At 40.5% G+C, this 21,561-nt stretch overlaps 1 protein-coding gene across 5 annotated transcripts in view; it reads right to left on the minus strand.

Annotated features, from left to right (window-relative positions):
* The window catches only part of LOC147017951 (glutamate receptor ionotropic, delta-2-like), an 878,371-nt gene that overhangs the window by 492,147 nt on the left and 364,663 nt on the right, over positions 1–21,561 (minus strand). For all 5 annotated transcript variants that reach the window (XM_085897090.1, XM_085897092.1, XM_085897091.1 and 2 more), the window contains one exon: positions 4,972–5,283. In XM_085897090.1, coding sequence (XP_085753216.1) covers positions 4,972–5,283 — 312 coding nt within the window. The remainder of the gene's footprint in view (positions 1–4,971; positions 5,284–21,561) is intronic.

Consider the following 21,561-nt stretch of genomic DNA (forward strand, 5'->3'; position numbering starts at 1 on the left):
CTTCATTTGGGACTCTTCATGCCCATTGGCTGCTGGTGTAGCTCGATAAGGCCAAAAAAAAAAAAATGTTGCATTGGCGTAACCCGCCCAACCCTAAAAATTCCGCCAACCCTACGTTTTTTTTAATCGATATCAAGTATCTTGTTGATTGCGATCGCGATCGCAAAAACCCGGAAGTGTTTCGGACAGAACCCGCTGCACGCTGCGCTATGCATACGTCATAGTTTAGCTCGCTGTGTGTGTGTGTGTGTGTGTGTGTGTGTGTGTGTGTGTGTGTGTGTGTGTGTGTGTGTGTGTGTGTGTGTGTGTGTGTGTGTGCGCGAAACGGCTCTGCATATCATCTGTACGAGGGAGAGATATTGCGCCTCGCTCGATCAGTACGTCGTCTGTTGTTCGTGAACAATGCTCTGCCCCTCCAATGCTTTGTCTACCATGTACGACAGTACGCCACTGGCTGTTGTAAAAACTAGTCAACCTTGTCTAAGTCGAATCTGTTAGGACTGAAGAAATAGCTTAGATTTAAAGGTGTAAAAACAAAAGAATATAAAGAGAAGAGAACTTGATAAGATCTTTGACTTAGGCGATTATTCGACTTATGCAAGTTCGATTTAGGCAAGGTTCACTGTACTAGGTTTTTTTTTGAGTGGGGGGGGGGGTCGCCGACAAAAAGGGGGGGTACTCGAGCCGAGGGAGATTTTGGGAGGGATTTATTAAAAAAAAATAAAAAAAATCCTTACCTACCTACCCTATTTTTCAGTGACCCGTTATGCCAATGCAACATTTTTTTTTTTTGGCCTAAGGTTCCACTGCAAGGTAATACTTCAACAAGAAAAGAAGATCGGCTCAGAAATTGAGTTACAGCTTTATGGTCAATAAAACTATGTTAATTGAATCTCAGATGACTGACAAGTGTGTTTAGTCTTTTGTAGTTGAACTTTCCATTTAATTTGAGTTATCCATCATGATGATCATCATCATGATCATCATCATCATCATCATCATGATCATCATCATCACCATCATCATCACATTCATTGAGCATCCAGGATCTGTGAAAGATTGCACTTTTGCCATAACTCATTTGAAAGAACTCCTGTATCGGTGCTGAGCTGATCAATATTGCCCATTTCGGTTCTTCCTTTACAAAATCTACTCTGTGACAATTTCCATTGCATGCAGTGACTTACTTACTCCACATGCAGTGACTCAACCATTTCAGGCATCCTCTTCTCGAGGTTTGGAAGACTCCAGTTTGTCTCTACATGACCTGTTGTTAATACAATGATCATGTCAGCTTATGGGTGGAGCATCCATCCAGTTTTTGCTCTTGCTTTTTCATGAGCGTCAACCATTCGGTGGTTTGCAGAATCATGCTTTACCCTGCTGCCATGATGAATTATACCTTTATCGACTGAGATGTATTTGACTTCAGACTGTCTCCACGTTATTGGATGCCACCGCCGCCTTAACCCTTTGAACCGTGAGCTCCTTGGACTTTCAGCTCCCCCACCCTGGGCGCTTTGGAGAAAAAGATGGCTGCTCGGGTATATAGAAGTTTGAATAGCGGCTGGAAAAATGACTGCCAGGGTTCGAAGGTTTAACTCGTCTCCTCTCAAATTCCTTTTGAGTGTTGTCCATCCCACACCCTCAATTTTGAAAATCAGACACTCTCTTCATGGACAATATTCCATTTTTCTTTTAATGTTTTTGAAGTCTTTTGTTTAGTTGTACAACATATGCTCTTTGTTTAAGTTACGTTCATATTTAGGTGCACCTTTACAACTGCTACATCCACCCTACGATGAAGTTCCTGCTTACCTGACGAAGTGTGTGAGAAAACAACGCTCTACCGCAGAGCAAGATGCAGGTCAGTTAACACCTTCGCAACGTATTGTTGGCTCTGCCGTGACATGATAATGATGCCAATGTGCTCCCATCTTCACCAAGTGTTCTTTTGAATTTAATTCTCTTATCGTAAAAAGATGTTCTTTAGATATTTGACCTATCCTATTAAAAGAAAAAAAATGTTCATTGCAATAGCTATCTTGACTTAAAACAAACCTACTCAAGCTCCCACCAGGAAAAAAAAAAAAGCACAATCAGCCCTTCAATGCCTTCACAAAGCCGCAGTATATCTGGCAGGTATCAAAGACACCGCATAACAGGTTTCATTATTTCCCTTTCCAAAACTAATTCTGAATATGCCAGGAGCTTTAATTATCTGCAATGTTTAGCTCCACATTGAGGTCACAAAATGGAGCTGTCGGCTTTGTTTAGCCACCGACGTGGCTTTGATAACGGCAGATCTGCAGGCAGAGCATAGTGCCGTGGAATACAGATAAGTTTGCCTATCGGGCGACAGAAGAACCAACTGATGGAAATTGCTTTATATCACGTGGCACTTTTGCACACAATGTGTGCGTTTCTGATTAACAATACTGGCATGTTTAATGATACATTGACCATTAACTTTATGGCAGGCACAAATGAGATTACTCAAATGGTAGTACGTCAAGTTCTTGCACACATTTTTATCACGTGGATATCTAAATGTAGGTTCATGCTAATTTAGAAAGATGTCAGTTATGGGGACCCGACAGAGAATGGTAGGATATCCTCCTAATAAGCAACTACGGTGGCTATTGAGATACTTTCAGTGAAGAGCACGGATGTTTCTGCCCCTCGTGATTGCAATCAAAACACTTCGATCACACAACTTCCATGAGGAAAATTTGAAAAGCAGTCAGAACACTATATGGATGAGATGAGAGGTAAATATTAGCAATGTAATTTAATTACAAGCTGATGGTTTGCTTCATGTGATATTTTTGAGGCGTGTAGAGTAGTGGGTAAACGAGGCACATTGTGAGTAAGGGAGGTGGGAATATCTTCACACTAAACGTTCTGCTACGTCTCTTGATGATAACGGTGTCAAAGTTTCCACTCGAGTCATTATTCACCGTCTTGAAATTTGTCCTTGGGAAAGGGACAGCATATAGCGGAAAAAATTATCACACAATTGACCTTTTCTTTCGGGACTGGTCACTTGTGATTCAGTCGCTTGTAACTCCCTCCCATCTCGAGCTGTGTAGTATGCCTTCACAGGGAGGATATGCCTTCCGAGAGTATACCCTCCTTTTTGATGGGATGATAAGCAAGCTGTGCATTCTTCCATCATTCACTGGTGAGCATTAAAAATTTCATGGTGCCTTTTCACACGAGTCGGCTATTATCGACTGGTACCCTGGCCAAATAACAACAACAAAAAAATGTGCCTCTTCATTTTCCCTTGGAAAGGCGATGGCAAAGCGTGCCAATAAAAACTGCTTCATTGGAATGGAATATATCTCCAACTCGGAATGATGATACGCATTTGATTATTGGAATCATTCGCTCAAGCACAAGCCAACTGGGTATCCACTTGCCAGCTGGTCCCATTTCATATCATGCCACATTCGTCATATAATGCTATTCTGGTGCCATTTCCTTCTGTGTCTGGCAGTCATAATGTTTTTATTTAAGCCTTGTCAAATTTCCTTTTAAAGCGATCCTCATTTTTTATCACATGTCACATTAATTGTTCCTCATAATTTCTATCACTGGAATAGCTGATGTCATAAGAGATGCTGCTGCTCATATGCCTCGAAGGAGGTAAATTTAAGCATAAATTTTTTGGTGAAAAGAAATGTACAGCGACTATTAGTGAACTTATTTTGACTAATGAAGGATAGTTGATGACTCTTACTAGATATTTGAATTCAACTATAGTTCTTCCATGCAAGCAGGAAATTTCCTCCCCCAAAAAATGCAGGGACTAATGTTGAATCTTTGGGAAATTAAGTTTAAACTGTATTAATTTTTTTTTAATTATGTGTATTGGCAGAACATTTTCCCCCTGTGCTCGCGAAGCAAAAGGCAGGGTAAAGCGATCGGAAGCGTATGCACGTACGTCGTACGTCGTACGTGCCTGCATTTTGTCAAGAGCGTACATCGAAAACCGGTCAGCGGAGTAAATTGAAACTTTCCCACAAGTTACATGACCATGAGATATAGCGATCACTCTTTTGAGGTCAACATTGGCCAAAAAGGTCAACATAAGCCAATTTTCTAAGATCCTAAATTTTCATCCGATTGACGAGAAATTTGAAGAGAAATTTGAAGAGGCTTTGCATATCAAGTCACTGAATTTAACCACCCACTACTTTTGAGGTCAACATAGACCAAAAGGTCAACATAGACCAAATGTCTAAAAATTGTCATTTTTTATCTGATTGACTTGAAATTTGAACAGGATTTTCATAAAAAAATTGCCATCATCATGTGTCAATTGGTCTGGACGCCATATTGGATCTAAGGGAAAATCTTCGAAGGAGAAACCGCTTAATCAGTGAATGCAAAATTTAACGATTTTAGATTAACAACCCATAGGAAATATGGTTTGATAAATATGGCGTCATCGGTCACGTGGTATGGCAGCCATATTGGATCAAAGAAAAAACAAACCCCTTAAAAAACAAGATGTTGGCTCACACCAAGTCCTTCTCATGACTTCGCAGGGTATGTATTCTATGAATACCAACCAATTTTAAATGCCTTCAAAACTCTTTTCCCTTATCTCCCAACTTCTCCCACTCTCCTTTTTCACATGCTCATCCCTTCTCTTCCTTTTCTCTATTTAGTTATGCATGTGTACATAATAAATAGATTGCACCTCCAATAAAGACTCCTCTCCAAATGGAATAGTAGTGCTCGAGGGAGGATGAAATGATGAGAAAGGTGGAGAAGAAAAATAGAAAAGAAGTTCGGTGGAAAATAAAGAAAAAGCAATGGAGTAGTATAAGTAGGTTGCCAAAAGTTTTGTCACATTTTGCATTTTAACCAATGTGAATAGCCATTGGATTTATCATCAATTAGACAATGGAGCGCAGTTTGGGAAAATGTGGCTCAACATATATTGTGTTATTGGCTTACCATAGCCATTCTCATAAAAGAGGATGAACTTCCTCCAGGCAAAATCATCAATGACTTGGGCGAGCAAATGACCCAGCTGAGACGAAGGACGCACTGTGAGCGTGTAGCCTTCACTTTCTCCTGTGGGTACAGTTGGCAGTTCGCAGCCACTGCGAGGGCAACCCCCTGTTTCGCCTGGACCTGTAACTCCGCCTTGTTCCACAAAAAGGTAGGGAATACGCATGGCCTCAGCCAGTGCTTGCAAAGATGAGGCAGCTGCACAGCCGGTAGAAGACAGAAGTGCCAGAATTCCTTGTTCCATAAGTTCACAAGCTGCAAGAGAGAACAGAAGGAAGAGATTGAGGAAACCAGGTAAACCTTAACTCTATTGTCAGACAAGGAAATACAAGGAACTATAATGCAGGAGGCCAATCGGCCCATCAAGCCTGCACAATTATGCCAACACCCCACCCCCCTACTTCCAGATACCTATTCAACTCAATTTTAAAACAATCCATAATATATTGCCACTACCCTTGCAGAAAGACCATTCTATTAATTCGCCACTCCCAGAGTGAAAGACCTCTGCCTAACTACCATACCAACTCTCCTCTTCTTTACTCTTAAATTGTGCCCCCTTGCCCATTCTGTCCAAAACCATTCACACTGTGTCCATTCTGATGAAAGACCCTTCTCCACTTATTTTGTTTATTCCTTTCATTATATTAAAGATCTCTGTCAGCTTAGAGTAGCTAGTCCTGGGATCAATTGAAATGCTCTAAGCTGTAACCTCTCCAGAGCAACTATTCCTTCCTCAGATGTGGTAACCATAACTGAACATAATATTTTTGATGAGAACTCCCTAAATTCCTGTACAAGGTTAAAACTACCTCTTTCAATCTATAATTTATCCCTTGATGAATACAACCTAAAACCATGTCAGCTTTACCTTTCGCTGCCTGGCACTGTATTATCTGTTTACCCCCACCTCCCTGACCCTCTCTATTACTACCCACAGATTTGTCTCCTGAGTCACAAACTCCAAGACAGCCCCTTGCATTATGTAATCCCAATTTTGATTATTCTAACCCAACCACAACACGGCTTACATTTCCTTGTGTTGAACTGCACCTCCCAATCACGAGCCCAGTCGAAAAGTATCCAGACTTTCCTGAATCTGATGCCCCCCCCAAGCCCACAACTCCCACCTCATTGTGCTGGATACCTTACTGACAAGCTTTGTGTCACCTGTAAATTTGGAAACTTCATTCTTCACTATACTGTCCAAATTATTGATGTAAATTATGAACAATAACAGTCCTACAACTGACCCCTGGGTTACCCCATTACTTACATCCTCCCAGAGAAAGTATCTTCCAATTCACAGATATTCTTTGCTTCCTCTTACTAAGTCAGTTTCCAATACAGTTGGCGACTATTCTAGCCACTCAGCAAGCCCTCACCTTCGCCAATGTACTTATACTTGTATGTGCTACCTTATTAAAAGCTTTTTGAAAATTATGATAAACTACATCCACTGCAGTTCTCTCATACACCCAGTCAGAAACTGCCTCATATAACTCCAATACATTTGTTAAACATGATGTCCCCTTTGTAAGTCCATGTTGATTACCATTAATTAATTTGAAATTATTCAAATGGTTCCCCATCCGTTCTTTCAGTCATGAGTCCAACACCTTTCCGACACCCGAAGTCAAACTAATAGGTATATAGTTCCTCAATTCTTATCGAGATCCTTTCTTAAATCATGGTGTTACATTCTCCACTCTCAAATCTTCTGGGAGCCGCCTTGATTCCAACGAGCTGTTTGGGATACCCACTAACACCACTCTTCTCTGCTCCGTTACCTCCCGCAATACTCCAAGGATGCATATCATCCGGCCCTGGAGTTTTACCATCCCTTAGTTTTCTAGCTCTTTCTTTACTTCCTCTACTCTTACTTGGATCTCCTTTAAAAAGCCCTTGCTCACCTCTGATGTAGATACTCTGAGTTACTGGAAGTTTCCCTGACTATTCCTGTGTAAGTGCAGAATCAAAAATTTGATTTAATAAGCCTACCATCTCATCATCACCATGCACCAATTCTACTGTGTTTTTTCTCAATGGACTCACATTCCTCTTTACCTTTTCCTGACCTCGCATGTGCTTAAACAATCCTTTGCGACGATGTTTAATATGTTTGCCTTTTTGCTTTTCATATTCCCTTTTGCCTTGCCGAGTTATTTTCTTAGCGAGCCTCAGTTTACACCTACAGTGATGTGTCAGACTCTCGTCCTATTTTACACTTAAGCCCCTGTCACACCTTGACGATTTAGCCAGCGTATGGCAACGTATTAAAATTTATCTAAAACGCTTGTGTACGCTGAACTATTGATGTTTTTTTCAGTTTTGGGCGTATATTAACGAGTTGGACGTATGCATAACGTATTGGTAACGTACACAGAACGTTTCGATAACTTATAGATAACTTATACCAACGAATGCTTAACGTGTTGTCGGCGTTCACAACCTATGCCCAACGATAGTCTAACTTATGCATAGCGTGCGGCAGCGTATCGCCGACGATCACGTGGCGTAGCCTATTCATAGGCTGCCGCTCAACGATTTAAATCATAACCGCACTAGAAATCGAAGTGTCAACATCACCGTCATGTCGAAGAGAAAAAAAAAACAAAACAAAAACATGGAGTCTGGAACACTGACGGGTTCCTCCTGTGAAGCCCATTTTTATTTACCAATTCCCCTAAACGCTGCCAATACGCCATTATACGGTATCTGTAAGTTAGAAACACGTTCAGTAAGTTCTGTGGTCGTCCGGAAGACGTCAAATACGTCTACATACGTCAATATGCGTTGGAGATACGTTACACATCGGTTCAAAGCACGTTACTCATAGGTTAGAAATAAGTTTCGAGTACACTAAACATTACCTCGACGTGTTTCGACTTATGAGTAACTTACAAGTAACGTGTGTCGACGTGTGTCAACGGTCGCATAACGTGCCTACAACTTATGGCCAGCGTATGCGGAACGTGTGAGTCATAAGCTGGCATACGTCGGAAAATTTTGAGCATGCACAAAATTTGTCGACGAGCTCGGCGTACTACGATGTATGCTAGCGTGCTTCAGCGTGCTCTTAACGTATACAAAACTTACCCATAACGTATTCGACATGTGCCAGCGTATTCGCCAAATTTACCATACGTCGGCATACGCTGGCTAAAACGTCAAGGTGTGACAGCCCCTTTAATTAATGCTTCTGGTTATCCTTAATCAAACTGTTTAACTCTGCACTCATCCATCTTGGTCTCTTTCTGCCTCTACCTTTACACCTCACTGAATTGAATATACTGAGTGTGCACCATACACAACTACTTCTTGAAGGTTGCCCATTTCTCTGATGCAGACTGCCCACATGGTAGCTTTAGAGCACGTTCTCATTCAAACTGTTTGCCTTCCTGAAATCAAACAGCCTTACTTTACGACCTCAAACTCCACATCTCACCGATATAGTTGCACACAGGAGTCACATAGCTCACCTCTGATGTTGTCGTACTCGTTTTCCATAAATTTCATTCCACCTACCCCCCATGCAGATCAAATATATAATTGCCCTCTTTGCTCATATTTTATTTAAAAAGGATAAAAAATTTTCAATTTTCAATTGAGAAATTTTCAAGAGTAATGTTACAATTTGTTGGAAATAAAAGAAATATTAATGATAAAAGTGAAAAGGTAAAAAGGAAAACAACAACAGATAAAAATAAGAGAAAGAAGATGTGAGGAAGGAATAATAGATACAAAAATGGAGAGACAGAAATTTTGACGAGGAAGTAATGAAAGCGAAAAAACGACAGCAAAACAATTTATAAGGCAAAGTAAAATAAAAGATGAAAAAATCACTCATAGAGTGACACTTGGTGAAAAGGAACATCACTCGGTAGATCACATCGCTCTGCCATGCTGAATAGTTTACATTTCGTATGCCACCGATAGGTCGGATCTTTATCCAGACCTTCAAAATCGAATCGGCTTGTTCTTGTCATCTAACCAACTCATCCACAAAGTTTTTTCATAACTCATCGACAAATTTTTGACATCTCATGCGATACATAGTTTTTAACCCCGTCTCTCATTGGTGAAGAATCACTTGAAAAGCTCTCAGATCCGGATCCGGATTTGGATCTTCACAAAAATCGAATCAGTTTGTCCTTGTCACACACCCAACATGTCCACCTAGTTTAATCCGAATCTGTCTTCAACTTTTAGAGATATCATGCAATATCATTTTTAGCCCCATCTCTCAACGCTGAACAATCAGTTAAACATTGAATAAATATCGTATCCAGATCTGAATTCGGATCTTCACCAAAATTGAATCAATTCTTCCTTCGCTATCCACCAAGTTTCGTGTGAATCCATCCATAACCTTGAGAGATCTCATGCGACACATCGTTTTTGGCCCCGTCTCTCATTGGTGAAGAATCACTTGAAAAGCTCTCAGATCCAGATCCGGATCTTCACAAAAATCGAATCAATTCATTCTTGTCAGACTCCCAAAATGTCCACCAAGATTCCTCCGAACCCGTCCACAACTTTTTGAAATATCATCCAATATCGTTTTTGGCCCCATCTCTCAATGGTGAAGAATCACTTTAAAAATTAAACAATTCTCGTATCCGGATCTGGATTCAGATCTTCACCCAAATTAAGCGTCGCTCTCCTTGGCCAGTCAACTACACACACAAAAATTTCAGAATGATTGCTTGAAAACTGTGGCCAAAATCGTGTGACAAACAAACAGACAAACGCGACAGACCAACATACTTGGTGTTTTTTTTTTTTCACCAAGTGATAATTAAGTTGGTCACTGTCACAATTATCATCACAATAATCATAATAATACAATATTCATCCCAAAGGCTGCTTCTCGATTGAAATCTGACTCCTGATTTTAGCAGATTATCATGAGACAATATCACCAAATGACTCAGCAAAGTTTGTTTTCATTTGTTTTTGTCAAAGAAAAACAATCTACCCCCATAATTGGACAAAAATCCTTGGTTTGCAAACAGATTCAATCTCCTTATTTGAAATGAAGATTTTTCAGTGAAAGGAAGTATCATTACTAAAAGAGGTAAGATGACAATGAACTTTCGTCAGACTCTGCAAGGTAACTCTGTTGTTAGCGTGCTGTCTATGAAATCAGGAGAGAATTTGAAAGAAAACAGCTCAGGCAGCGAGTGAGCTAACAGCTGACTATCCTTTGTGCTCGAACTTGCTCATGTATAGTACCGATCTCATGTAGTATATTTCAAGAAGGTCATTACTCGTTAAAGATTCAAAATGCTGTGCATGTCGATGACAGCTGAAAAGACAGGGGCACTGCATCGGTGATTTAAGGCCGGCACACATCACCTGTTTTGGGGAGATAAGCTGCTCGAGGACATGAAATTGCCTCGTACATTGCATCTCCGGGGGTCAGGCTCTAATTTCCAACAAGATAGTGAAAGGGCAGATGGTTAATTTCAAAGTCCCCTGTTAATTTGAAAACCAAGCAGTTTGTGAGATGACACGGAGATAATTTTGCCCTTTGTTCTTGTTGTTTAATTGTTGGTGCACACCTGTCCTAAAAATACATTCATAATACTAGAATATCAATAAGTACAGAAGTGAAACCGGTTTACTTTATACCACAAAATGCAAAGGCTAAGTGCAATATTTGATAAATAATATTCTTCATTTTGCTTCCATCAACAATGCAACCAAGACTTATTCATATTATTTCAATAATAAAACTCACTCTCAAACTTAAGAAGTAAAACCTCACACTCCGAGGCTTCAAGCATCGCAGTCATGAAATTGGTGTTTTCATCTCACAACAGGTTGAAGAAAAACACCGTAAGAGTTCCAAACAAGGAAATTAACACAGTTGGCAAAAAATAGACTGCTGCCGACACCATTCTCACTCCTTTTCATTCTCCGACATTCCCACCAAGTCTCAGACTTCAGTCTTTCATGCCTCTGCTATCTGCTACAGAGCTAATAGAGAATGGGAACAATGTGTGTTTTTACTCATGTGCACTTCGTTGAAGTTTTATGAAGACTTAGTTTGATGAAAGTGGCTAAAATATATTGCTAAACCATTGCTTAAACATTCATGCAGTATTGTACATAATATGAAACAAGTTGTCCATTCTTGAAGAACCAGGGTTGCATGTACAATGGAGTTGTATTGAAACCGAGTTGCGTGCCTTGGCAGCACGATGTCAATATCTAAGCCAAATTATTATGAAACTGATCATCACTGAAACAGCTCTCCACGTTATGGGTTTCCAATCCATGCAATTTCACGCAGATGTACCCTCCTCACTCCATGGCCTACATATGTATGGTGTAAAAGTCAGAACTGATAAATGTATACCGACCGGAACAGATTGTTTTTGTCTTCTCCCGTCACATCAGACTTTTCTCCGAGTCAGTTGGCACAACAGGGAAGATTAGTTAATCAACGAGAATCCTGGATTTGAAACTTAGTCTGAGTCACATAAGGATTCCTTCAATATATTCCTTGAAATAATGTGGAATAAACACATACAAAAATCTGGAAGTGATATGATTTCGTATGTAGCTTGTGGTTGCCAGTTGCATCACTGCTGGGAATGTAGCTCAGTGTGACCACTCCTCATTTTCATAAATGCCAAGGTGAGCCAATGAAAAAAGCCAAGAATTCACAAGGTTTCGGAAAAGCGATGATAATAGAAAACCGATACGCCAAGAAAACCTATAGAAAACCAAGACGCCAAGGTGAACGACGAATAGCCAAGATCTTGTGAAAAAAGCCAAGGAGTGGTCACACTGGTGTAGGTGTGCCGCTGATGCAGGCCCCCTGTTTCCAGGAAGCTGGTACTCATTTTGCCGACCTCGGAAGGTTGTGTTATTTATGACAGGCTGAATCAATCCACCTGTTGTTATTTTATGGCACAACAGGGGCTCAAACTCAAGAACCTAAGATACAGTATTTCGCTAGCCACCTTAACCGTTAAGCCAACACCAGGCTTTGGAAGTGATATAATCATCTAAAGTTCATTATAAGTAGACCAGGGGTTCCCAAACCCAGGGTCGTGACCCAAACTTGAACCCTCCCTTCAAAATCTCAGTTTTTGAGGGGGGGGGGTTTCATGTCAAAAGAATTTTCTCTGACAATTTTTATCATAGGTACACTCGGTACCAGTATCATTTGGGTTGCGAGGCAAATGTGATTTCAAATTTTTGGTCATGGACAAAAAAGTTTGGTTACCACTGAAGTTGACAATCATCTGAAAGACAATGCACATTCAATAACACCTACTTTTGCAACCCTGCTGACTGTTCACACTCTAAAAAGGGTCTGCTCCCTGGCTATACACTCAACAATCATTTTACTCATGATAAACTAGCTTACTTTTAATGTAATTGTAATTACAAACAAGATACACTTGAATTGAATGAGATGGTTGTCATGTTTTCAATATCGGCAATCCTTTCAAGCTGGCAGTTTTTTTTTTTTTACCAATTCTCACTCACACATTGGAATAACAGGATAGTTTCGAGGTAATAACATCCTTGATTCGAAGTTATCAAGTGTGGGTGTGATTTGTGACCCTCACTGGAAACTGCAGCTGATGATAAGCACGCAATGTTGTATCATGGTGGATGCATTATTTGTAAACGATGCAGAGGAGGCTGCATTGTTTGTTAGCATTCATTTGATAATGGCAAAGAAGCAATAAGAACATTTGTGTGCTAGTACTCAAAAGAAAAAAAAAATCCTGTTCAAATTTATGAGCGCACTGCTTCATCAGCAAAGCCATACCTTGATAATGATGTATTGATTTGTACGTTTTGGTCAAATATACATTTGGGAGATATACAAGGGGCATTTTAAAATGTTTATTTGAATGAGATACTCACGATACTCCAAAACATCTGACAGGCCCATTACCTAGTTGGGATGTGAGAGAAATGGTGTTGTACTTTGGCCTTAATGTGAGAAATACCAACAATGTTGAGAGCTTTATATTTCACAGATTCTAGGAACAAACAATGTGGTTCTGGGACAATAGTCCATGGGGGAGAGGAATACTCCATTAAGCCACAGACAAAGGCCTTGTCGGAAGTGAAAAAGCTCTGATTTTTCAAAGAAATGACTTGAAATGATATTGTGGAGGATAACCAATCGTGGTGGGGCTTTGGAGGCTTGTTTGTTTCTTTTGGAATATTATATATTATAAACATATGTATATATATGTGTACACACACACACACACACACACACACACACACACACACACACACACACACACACACACACACGCACACACTACAAAAGTGCACATTTGTAGAAGGTGAAAAAACAGACAACAAAAAATTGACCTTGAAACAACAATACAGTGGTTAGAAAATGAAGCATCATACAAATACCTCGTAGTAGAAGAGTTATATGTAATACCACCAAGAGAAGAGAAGAATACCAATATAGAAGAGAATACCACCAAATATGTCACAAGCAATTGCGCAAAACAATCGCCAAAGAATACCTACGCAGAACGAAGATGATCCTGAAAATATATATCTCTCCCCAAGAAAGAAAATCAAAGCCAGAAACTAACTCACAGTGCCAGTGTTCCAATGCAGTTGTGGAATAATAAACTGGTCCCAATCAGAAATCAATAAGTTAGACATCAAAGCAACAAAACTCCTGAGCATGCACAAAATGTTCTACAAAAAACAGTGCATCCCGAGAATGTACCTGCCGAGACGAGAGGGAAGGAGTGGCCTGATTGAACTCAACCCGGTGCACAGAGCGACGAGTGTTGGACTAGCTGAGAATGTGAAATGCTCAACAGACTGTCGGATTCAATTTGTAAACAAACATGAACACAACAAACCTGAAAAAGTATCCCTCATTCACCTTTCAAGGAATTTCCAAAAACAGGTGCGAAGAGAAGAAACCACACAGGAAAATGAAACAGCAACAAATACAGCCACAATTGCAAAAAAATTAAAAAATAAATATATGAACAGAAATATCAACAAAGATACACCAACAACTTGGAGAATGACAAAAGAGCAGGAAAATACAAAAAGGAATTTGACTGAGTTGGGAGGGACAAGAAGGTGTATTGGAATGGCTAAGGAGAGGTCAGTTCAACTGGGACGAAGAATGAATAATAATAAATGCCCAAATATACCAATTAGCATGATACCAATGGATTTAAAAATATGGCGGGACTGAGCAAGACGGACAATTGTATGTTCTGCAAGACAGAAACAGAAAGTACTAGTCACCTGCTTTCAGAATGCAAAAAATTATCAGAACTGTTCACCCAATGAACGGCACAACAAAGTGTACAAAGCGATTCATCGGCACAAAAATTTCAACATTCTAGTTGCAGAAAACTCATGGAAACACGAACCAAGGACAATCATTGAAAATAAGGACGTCATGCTCACTCATGTACAATCTGATGATCTCAACGAGCATGAACATAGAAAACAAAGCCTTGCCACTGAACATTGTTCACAGGAACAAAAAGGAAAATACAGGATTGCTGATTGAGAATTCAGTACCCCATGATTTTGGCTTAAAGAATGTAGAAATCAAGAAAAATGACCAAATTCCAGGCCCTTAGAAATGAGATCAAGAGATCTTGGAAGCTGAAGATCCTCAAAATGACACCAGTGATAATTGGAACAACAGGAATAATAATGAACCTGACTGAGATTTTGAAAAACATCTCTGGGAATATTACCACAAACAAACGACAATTGGAGGCAGTCTGTGGTTCTGTGACTACCCTGAAAAGAGAGCTCAGAACAAAACTCTGAGAACAACAAAGTTGAACAGCTTGGTCCATGAACTGTGATCCATTACCAAAGAGAAGGTGGATACTTTGAGTCCTGGGAGAACTTCGTTCCATCTCCTCAAACGCGCAAATGGAGATAACAACCAGAGCAGGAATTTGGAAGTTATCAAGATGCCAGCACTAGCTCACCTTCTTTGCAGAAAGGACACCGTGGGAATTGAGCTGTATAGTCTGGGTTTGATTCCTGGCCTGAATATAAACTGTCTCATTGGTGCTTTCCTGGCAGCCAGTGACAATACAGAATGTGCTGCCCCTCAGATTGACATTAAAAGTTTGGGATCCTCCTGCTAACATTAGATGATTGATCAATATAAATCTTCAGCAAAGAGTCAAGGAGTTATTGCCAGCAATGCGAACATATTCCAAATTCCTGATATGTCACCTTCAGTTGAATATGAGGCCTGGCCATCCACTTCATTAAATATTTAGACTAGAATGTACAGTGGCTGACTCCACAAGAATGTGGGAATAATTGGGGCCACACAAATATTGTTGCGGGGCTGGGACGTCAGCCGCGGTCTGTCCGCCGGATTGAGCCGCAAGTCGGCTCGACCGATCGCCCGGAATTCAGATCGTCGCCCCGGATGAGCCCAGAGTCGACGGGTCCTTGTTTTGGGCCGTGAAGCGTCAATATTTCCACCACGTGGTACAGGGATATTTGCGGAATCTTCAAAATACCTAGAGACCACGTGGCAATCTACCGAGTCTTCACACCCTCGACGGAACTCGTACGGAAATGAGCCGCTTAGCGCGCTCGTTCCGTGTGCGATTCTGAGCGGTTTAATCACCGAGAATCTCCGGTCCGAATTATCCTGTTACAACGGCAATGGCCAGCTAATCCCCCACATGCAACATGCTCAGCCAATGCAAGAATGGACACGAACGAGCTGAAAACATTGAACAAACGGGGTTTATTTATACAATAATGGGGAACTAGGGAACACAGAAGAGCAGATTTAAACTGAATAAAGCAAGGCAATGCAAATATATACAGCACAAAGCACTTCTACAATTTTACTACTTAAAGACAGGGCCCACACACAGACATACACAGACACAGATGGAAGTGGACCCCAATGGTCTTTATTTGGCTCTCCAGCCCGGAGGACAGACAGGCTGCAGATCAGTGGTAGCTGGCTGGCTACCTGGCCGCAAATGCGCGGCTGGGCATCCCCTTCTTCCCGGAGCTCCAGGCACCGTTGGACGGACAAGTGCAGCTGAACCCAACTGAGGTGGATCAAGGTTGTCGTTTACGCTCGCGATCCTTTGGAGGAGGAGGCGGTGGATGAGGACGAGGACCAGGGCTGATGGTGACGAGGGGGGTGAAGAAATGTCTCCTCCTTCTCCAGACCTTTGTGGACTTCTCTCTAAAAATCTCCCTCCCCGAGGATCCTCTGTTCCAACTTTTATACTCTCCAGCGCCGCGCGACCCCTCCCCCACTCACACGCTGCCCAGCGCATCGGTGGGTGGGGGCTTCACCTTTCACCGACTGAGCGCGTGGCGGATGCCAGGAGCAGAGGGTTTCGGCTGTTGTTTGGTTGGTGGGGGCTTCACCTTTCACCATCTGAGCGCGCGGAGGATGCCGGGAGCAGAGGGTTTGGTGGGTGGGGGCTTCACCTTTCACCTACTGAGCGCGCACAGGATGCTGGGAGCGTAGGGTTTGGTGGGTGGGGGCTTCACCTTTCACCTACTTAGCACGCACAGGATGCCGGGAGCGGAGGGTTTCGGCTGTTGTTTGGTGGGTGGAGGCTTAACCTTTCACCTACTGAGTGCGCACAGAATCTGGGGCTGTTCTCATTCCCTGCAGCACTGCCACAACTCAACGGTCGTTTTGTGGCTGCCGTTACAGAAGATGAGGGTTTCCAATAAAGGGGAATCCTAACTATAAAGATAAATCACAGCGCATGGACATTTATTTACCCATTAAACAAGGGGCGGGAGCTATCTATAAAACACATACTTACCGAAATAACTAATCTATAGGACCTGTATGTTGTGTGCTCATGGCTTCCAGATTCGCAACAAACGCAACAGAACCGCTCAACTGATGAAAGAGAAAAAAACAACTTTAGATTCACATTGATAGACTGGGGTGCTTCAAACTGCAAATTAGAAGCAAAAAATATTTTGGAAAGTGTAGTGTTGGAATATTGATTGGGATGAACTGCAATTCAGACATTTGTCCAGTGAAATATAATGTGAATACAGTAACATACGAATCACACACATCCACCATAACTAAAATAACGACGAGGTCATAGCTGAGGGCGACATATCCAATTGGTAATCACCCAACCCCACCCTACAAAATCTCGTGAAAAGTCATGCTGATTGGCTTATCATTGCATTGAAATCATGAGGGGAGTCGTATCATAGGAGAGCAGATTGAAGCCAGAAGAGCATGGAAAGTAAATCTTGCAGAAGAGGTGAGAAACTAGAAAGAGAGATGCAGCTGCCATGCTGGTGTGAAGCCTTATGATGGAACAAAGACTTCGAAGCCAAAGCCCCACAATTTTTTTTTTAAAGAGGTGCACATTTCCAAGGCCATTGCTTCCATTGAACCTTCCAAGGAAGAATGACTGTGTATGAATTGTTGGTTGAAATCATTGTTCAGCCCAAGGCCCAACACATTTTTGTGTTTGCTTATCCACTCCAGAGGGATCGAATAGGCCACCCGTGAAGACGTTCTTGCATAGTACATGGTTTTAGTTAAGTCAGCAATAAAGTGAGAGTTATTTATCCTCTTTAAGTCCATGGAACCATGCATATGGTTTGCAGATGGCCCACTGTGCAGCCTCTTACTGGATACCCTGCTGTTACTAGTTGGAGCAGGTGTCATTTGTAATCCTCTAATTTATTGTGACTCTATTCAAATCAATCTAGCCTTTGCATAATCCTCTTTGTTCTTCATTAAGTATGTGTACATGTTCACTGTGAAGCTTTTAAAGAGTGATAACTTCAGCAACCTCAGTGCATTCTAACAAATTGCAAACATCATCTTCTCCAGAACCGCTCAACTGATGAAAGAGAAAAAACAACTTCAGATTCACATTGATAGACTGGGGTGCTTCAAACTGCAAATTAGAAGCATCTCCATAAAATAAAATATCTGGCACAGGACAATCACAATTGAACATTTTTCGACATTGGATATTTGATGCATTTTAATTCAGAAAACTGGTATGCACAGGGTGTCCATAAAGTCTTTGTGCAACTTATAAAACTTTTGATGTGAATGTAAATAGTGCATGAAAGGATAGGTCATCAAGTTTTATTAATGTTAGTGTTGTTTTTAATGTTGTTGTTAATTCCACAATTCCCCTGTTTTTCTTGACGAGTTAACATTTTCTGATGAGGCAACTTCTACATCAGTGGTAAAGTCAACCACCACAAGAATTACGATGATTACATTTTTGACATACATTACTGTATGACCTTTGAACCAGCAAGACGAGGCTCCCTGTCACTTTGCTTCAAAAGCGCGACAGTTCTTGAATTATGTCTTCCCAGACAAGTGGATCGGTAGACATGAACAAATTGCTTGGCCACATCATTCGCCTGACCTGTCTCCATTGGACTACATTTTATGAGGCAATGTAAAACTGTTGTTTACTCATAAAAACCATATTACTTGGATGAACTTGTGGCTTCAATAACATATGCAATTCATAAAATTACTCAGCAGCAATTCGAGAACGTTTTCAACAAGTTGGAAAATCGGATTGAATGATGTATTACGGAAGATGGCGGTAAAATGTTGAAACAAACAACTTTGAACTGGATGGAGTAAAAACGATATGAATTATGCTTTCATGTATAATTTATAGTTTGTTTCTATCATGTGCACATCCAAAGTTATAAAAGTTCAAAGTTGCACAAGGACTTTATGGACACAATGTATAAATATTATTGGCCACACCAATACTATTGTAGTGTCAACGGCTGAACTAAAGTCTAGCTTTTTGTGACAGGAGGGTAAAATCTGGTGATAAATGGAACTGTTTAACTCCTGTGGAGATGTTTCAAATTGATGGCGACAACGTGCACGCGCGGGTCATGAGGAGAAACACGAGAACCTAAAAGCTTTTAAAACCAATGGGTTTATTCCCAAAACCACTATAAAAAGAAATATGGATGGTGATCGTAAGGAGATGGTGGCGGGTTGGAAGGGAAGGAAGGGAATGCAATCAATAAATAATTATACACAATGTGAATAAAAAAACCTGAAGAAACTAAGGAGCCTCAGACCAGACTCAGTCACTGATGGGGAAAGGAACAAAAAAAAGGAACAAGGGGACTCAGCTCTGGTGTGAAAATTGAAGGAGTCTAATGGTTCCTTCTTTTGCCGCCGGGTTAGTGCATGATAGCTGCTGACATTCTTGCACTGATAGTTGCTTGAAAGATAGCACTGATGCTGGAATTCATAGTTTCCAGCAACTCGAGTTATTTTATATTGCCTTCAATTTTTAATCAAAGGTATATTTTTGATATTATTATCGTGAAACGTCTAATTTTCTCGGCAATCGGTTAATTGGCCATCTAAATTTCTGGCTATCCTGGTCACTTAGCTCCACCGGTGATTGGGCTGTGGTTTTCTTGCACTGCTCCCCCTTCAGGAATGTGGCATCGATTTTAGAACATTTCATGAATGCAACTGAACGAACTAATTTTTGTTTTAATGAAAGAAACCTTTCATTGTTTGTTTTTTTTATACATCGTCACAGGCTAATAGGGGACCTTTCACAGATAAAATATTACTAAATATAGTTTTTGAATTCAATTGATGTTTGCAGTCAAAATGTTATGAGGCAAGCACTCAGATGAGAATGACAACTAACAGGCCAAAGTTTATTTTGAAAACTTTTAAATCTCGAATACTAACCCTCATATGCTGTAAGTCACATTAACCATGCTTTTCAATGGTACCACAGAATTTATTTGACCCGAAGGAGTACGAAAGCACCAGCTAGAAAATTTTTTTTTAAATCATTTTTCTTTTTTTCTTTCTGCACTCTTTTTATTTTAAGCTGTATCTCAGAGCGAGCTGGGACTTTCCAAATTAAATTTTGTAATGGCAATGTCAATATAAAGTTTAGCGGGTTGGAAATTTTTTTTGTTTTTTAACTTTAATCTAATTTTGAAGGTGATCTAAATATGGACGTTGAAATTTTTTTCATCATAACTTAACTTAGGTTTTCTAATCAGAACTGAATTGCCTTCTCGAGAGAGCCTAGAGCAAGGAGCATTTAAGCTTAATTCACATCATAAGCCTCTGGGTTAAAAGTCAAGGTCTTATACCCTGAGAAGTAGTAAACCACCATTGAGATTTCCCTCCATTTTTTTTGAAAATGAAGACTTTCAGAATGAAAAGTTGCGTCAATGATGGGAACAAAATGTAAGCGGGGTCGACATTATTTTATTTGATGTTGGCCTAATTAAGGTCATGACACATTTAAAGACATTTTTCACCAAAACTTGATTTAGGTTTGTCTTATCGGAATGAAATTTCCCTTTCTAGATAGCCTAGGCCCTTGAGCAAAGCACATTTACATGTTATTTACATCACACCCCTCTAAGTTAAAGTTAAAGGTCAAATGACGTCAGAAAAAAAATAACCTGGTCAAGGTCAAATTATGATGTGAAAAAAAAAATACTTTTTTTGTCATCACTCAATTTTTCCAATGTGGAATCCCAAAGACTGCTTGGCCTTCCAATATTTTCTTGCACCACAAAAGTGTACCTGCACTTAAGTTGTGCAGCTGATATTTGATTAGTGTCCTTGATGTACTTTTTTTAGATTGTGACCGAATTAACAAAAAACACCTTTTTGATCATAACTTGAATAATTTTCTCCGATTTTCATGATGTTGAGTTTTATGGATAGATTGTAGATGGGGACACATTTTCTTCGTTTACACTTTATCCATAAAAGGTGAAGGTCAAGGTCATATGGTGGTCCAAAAAAAATGTGGCTATCATTGCATCAAGGTCATATAATGGTGTGTACGTGTATCTCATCTTTGTATGTGCAGTATATGTATATATGAGTGTGTGTCATTGGTTATCTTAATATGCGAGTTTCAGATGGTGGAACGGAGTCCTATCAGGTCTCAAACTATCCACATCCATCGCAGTAAGGGATCACGATTCACAGACCAATTTGTGAAGTTTTCTTGTTCTCAAAGTTTTGTGCCAAGGGCTCTTTTGAGGATCTTCACCAAGTTTCGGACACCTTCCAACTGCAGTTTGTTTGTCGTAATATTCCCAGGGATGGTAACGGAGACCTACCCCATCTCAATGTATCCACTTCCATTAGCGTGTGTGTCTGTGTCTATAATATGTAAAATACGTTACGTATAATATGGTGTGTGTGTGTGTGTGTGTGTGTGTGTGTGTGTGTGTGTGTCTCCCTCTCCCTCTCTTCCACCCTCTCGCCTTTCCGCTCTCTCTGTTGTAATAAGCCTTTTGTTCATAAAAACCTGGATGTGGTCCTTCGAGGTACGGGACCTCACCATTAAGCGTGAGTGAAATGGCTTAAAAAAATCTGGTGATGGGCCAATTGGGAAACTTGCTTTCAAAGGGGAACCCAAATGCAATTTATTTTTCTTCTGAAAACCATTGAGAATCATGAATCACGGTCGAATTTGAAGGGGAAAGAAAAATTGGAATTTTTTTGCCAAT

The sequence above is a fragment of the Eptatretus burgeri genome, chromosome 10, assembly GCF_056783735.1.
Source record: "Eptatretus burgeri isolate ZD-2024b chromosome 10, Ebu_testis_v1, whole genome shotgun sequence".
NCBI classification, from domain to species: Eukaryota; Metazoa; Chordata; class Myxini; order Myxiniformes; family Myxinidae; genus Eptatretus; species Eptatretus burgeri.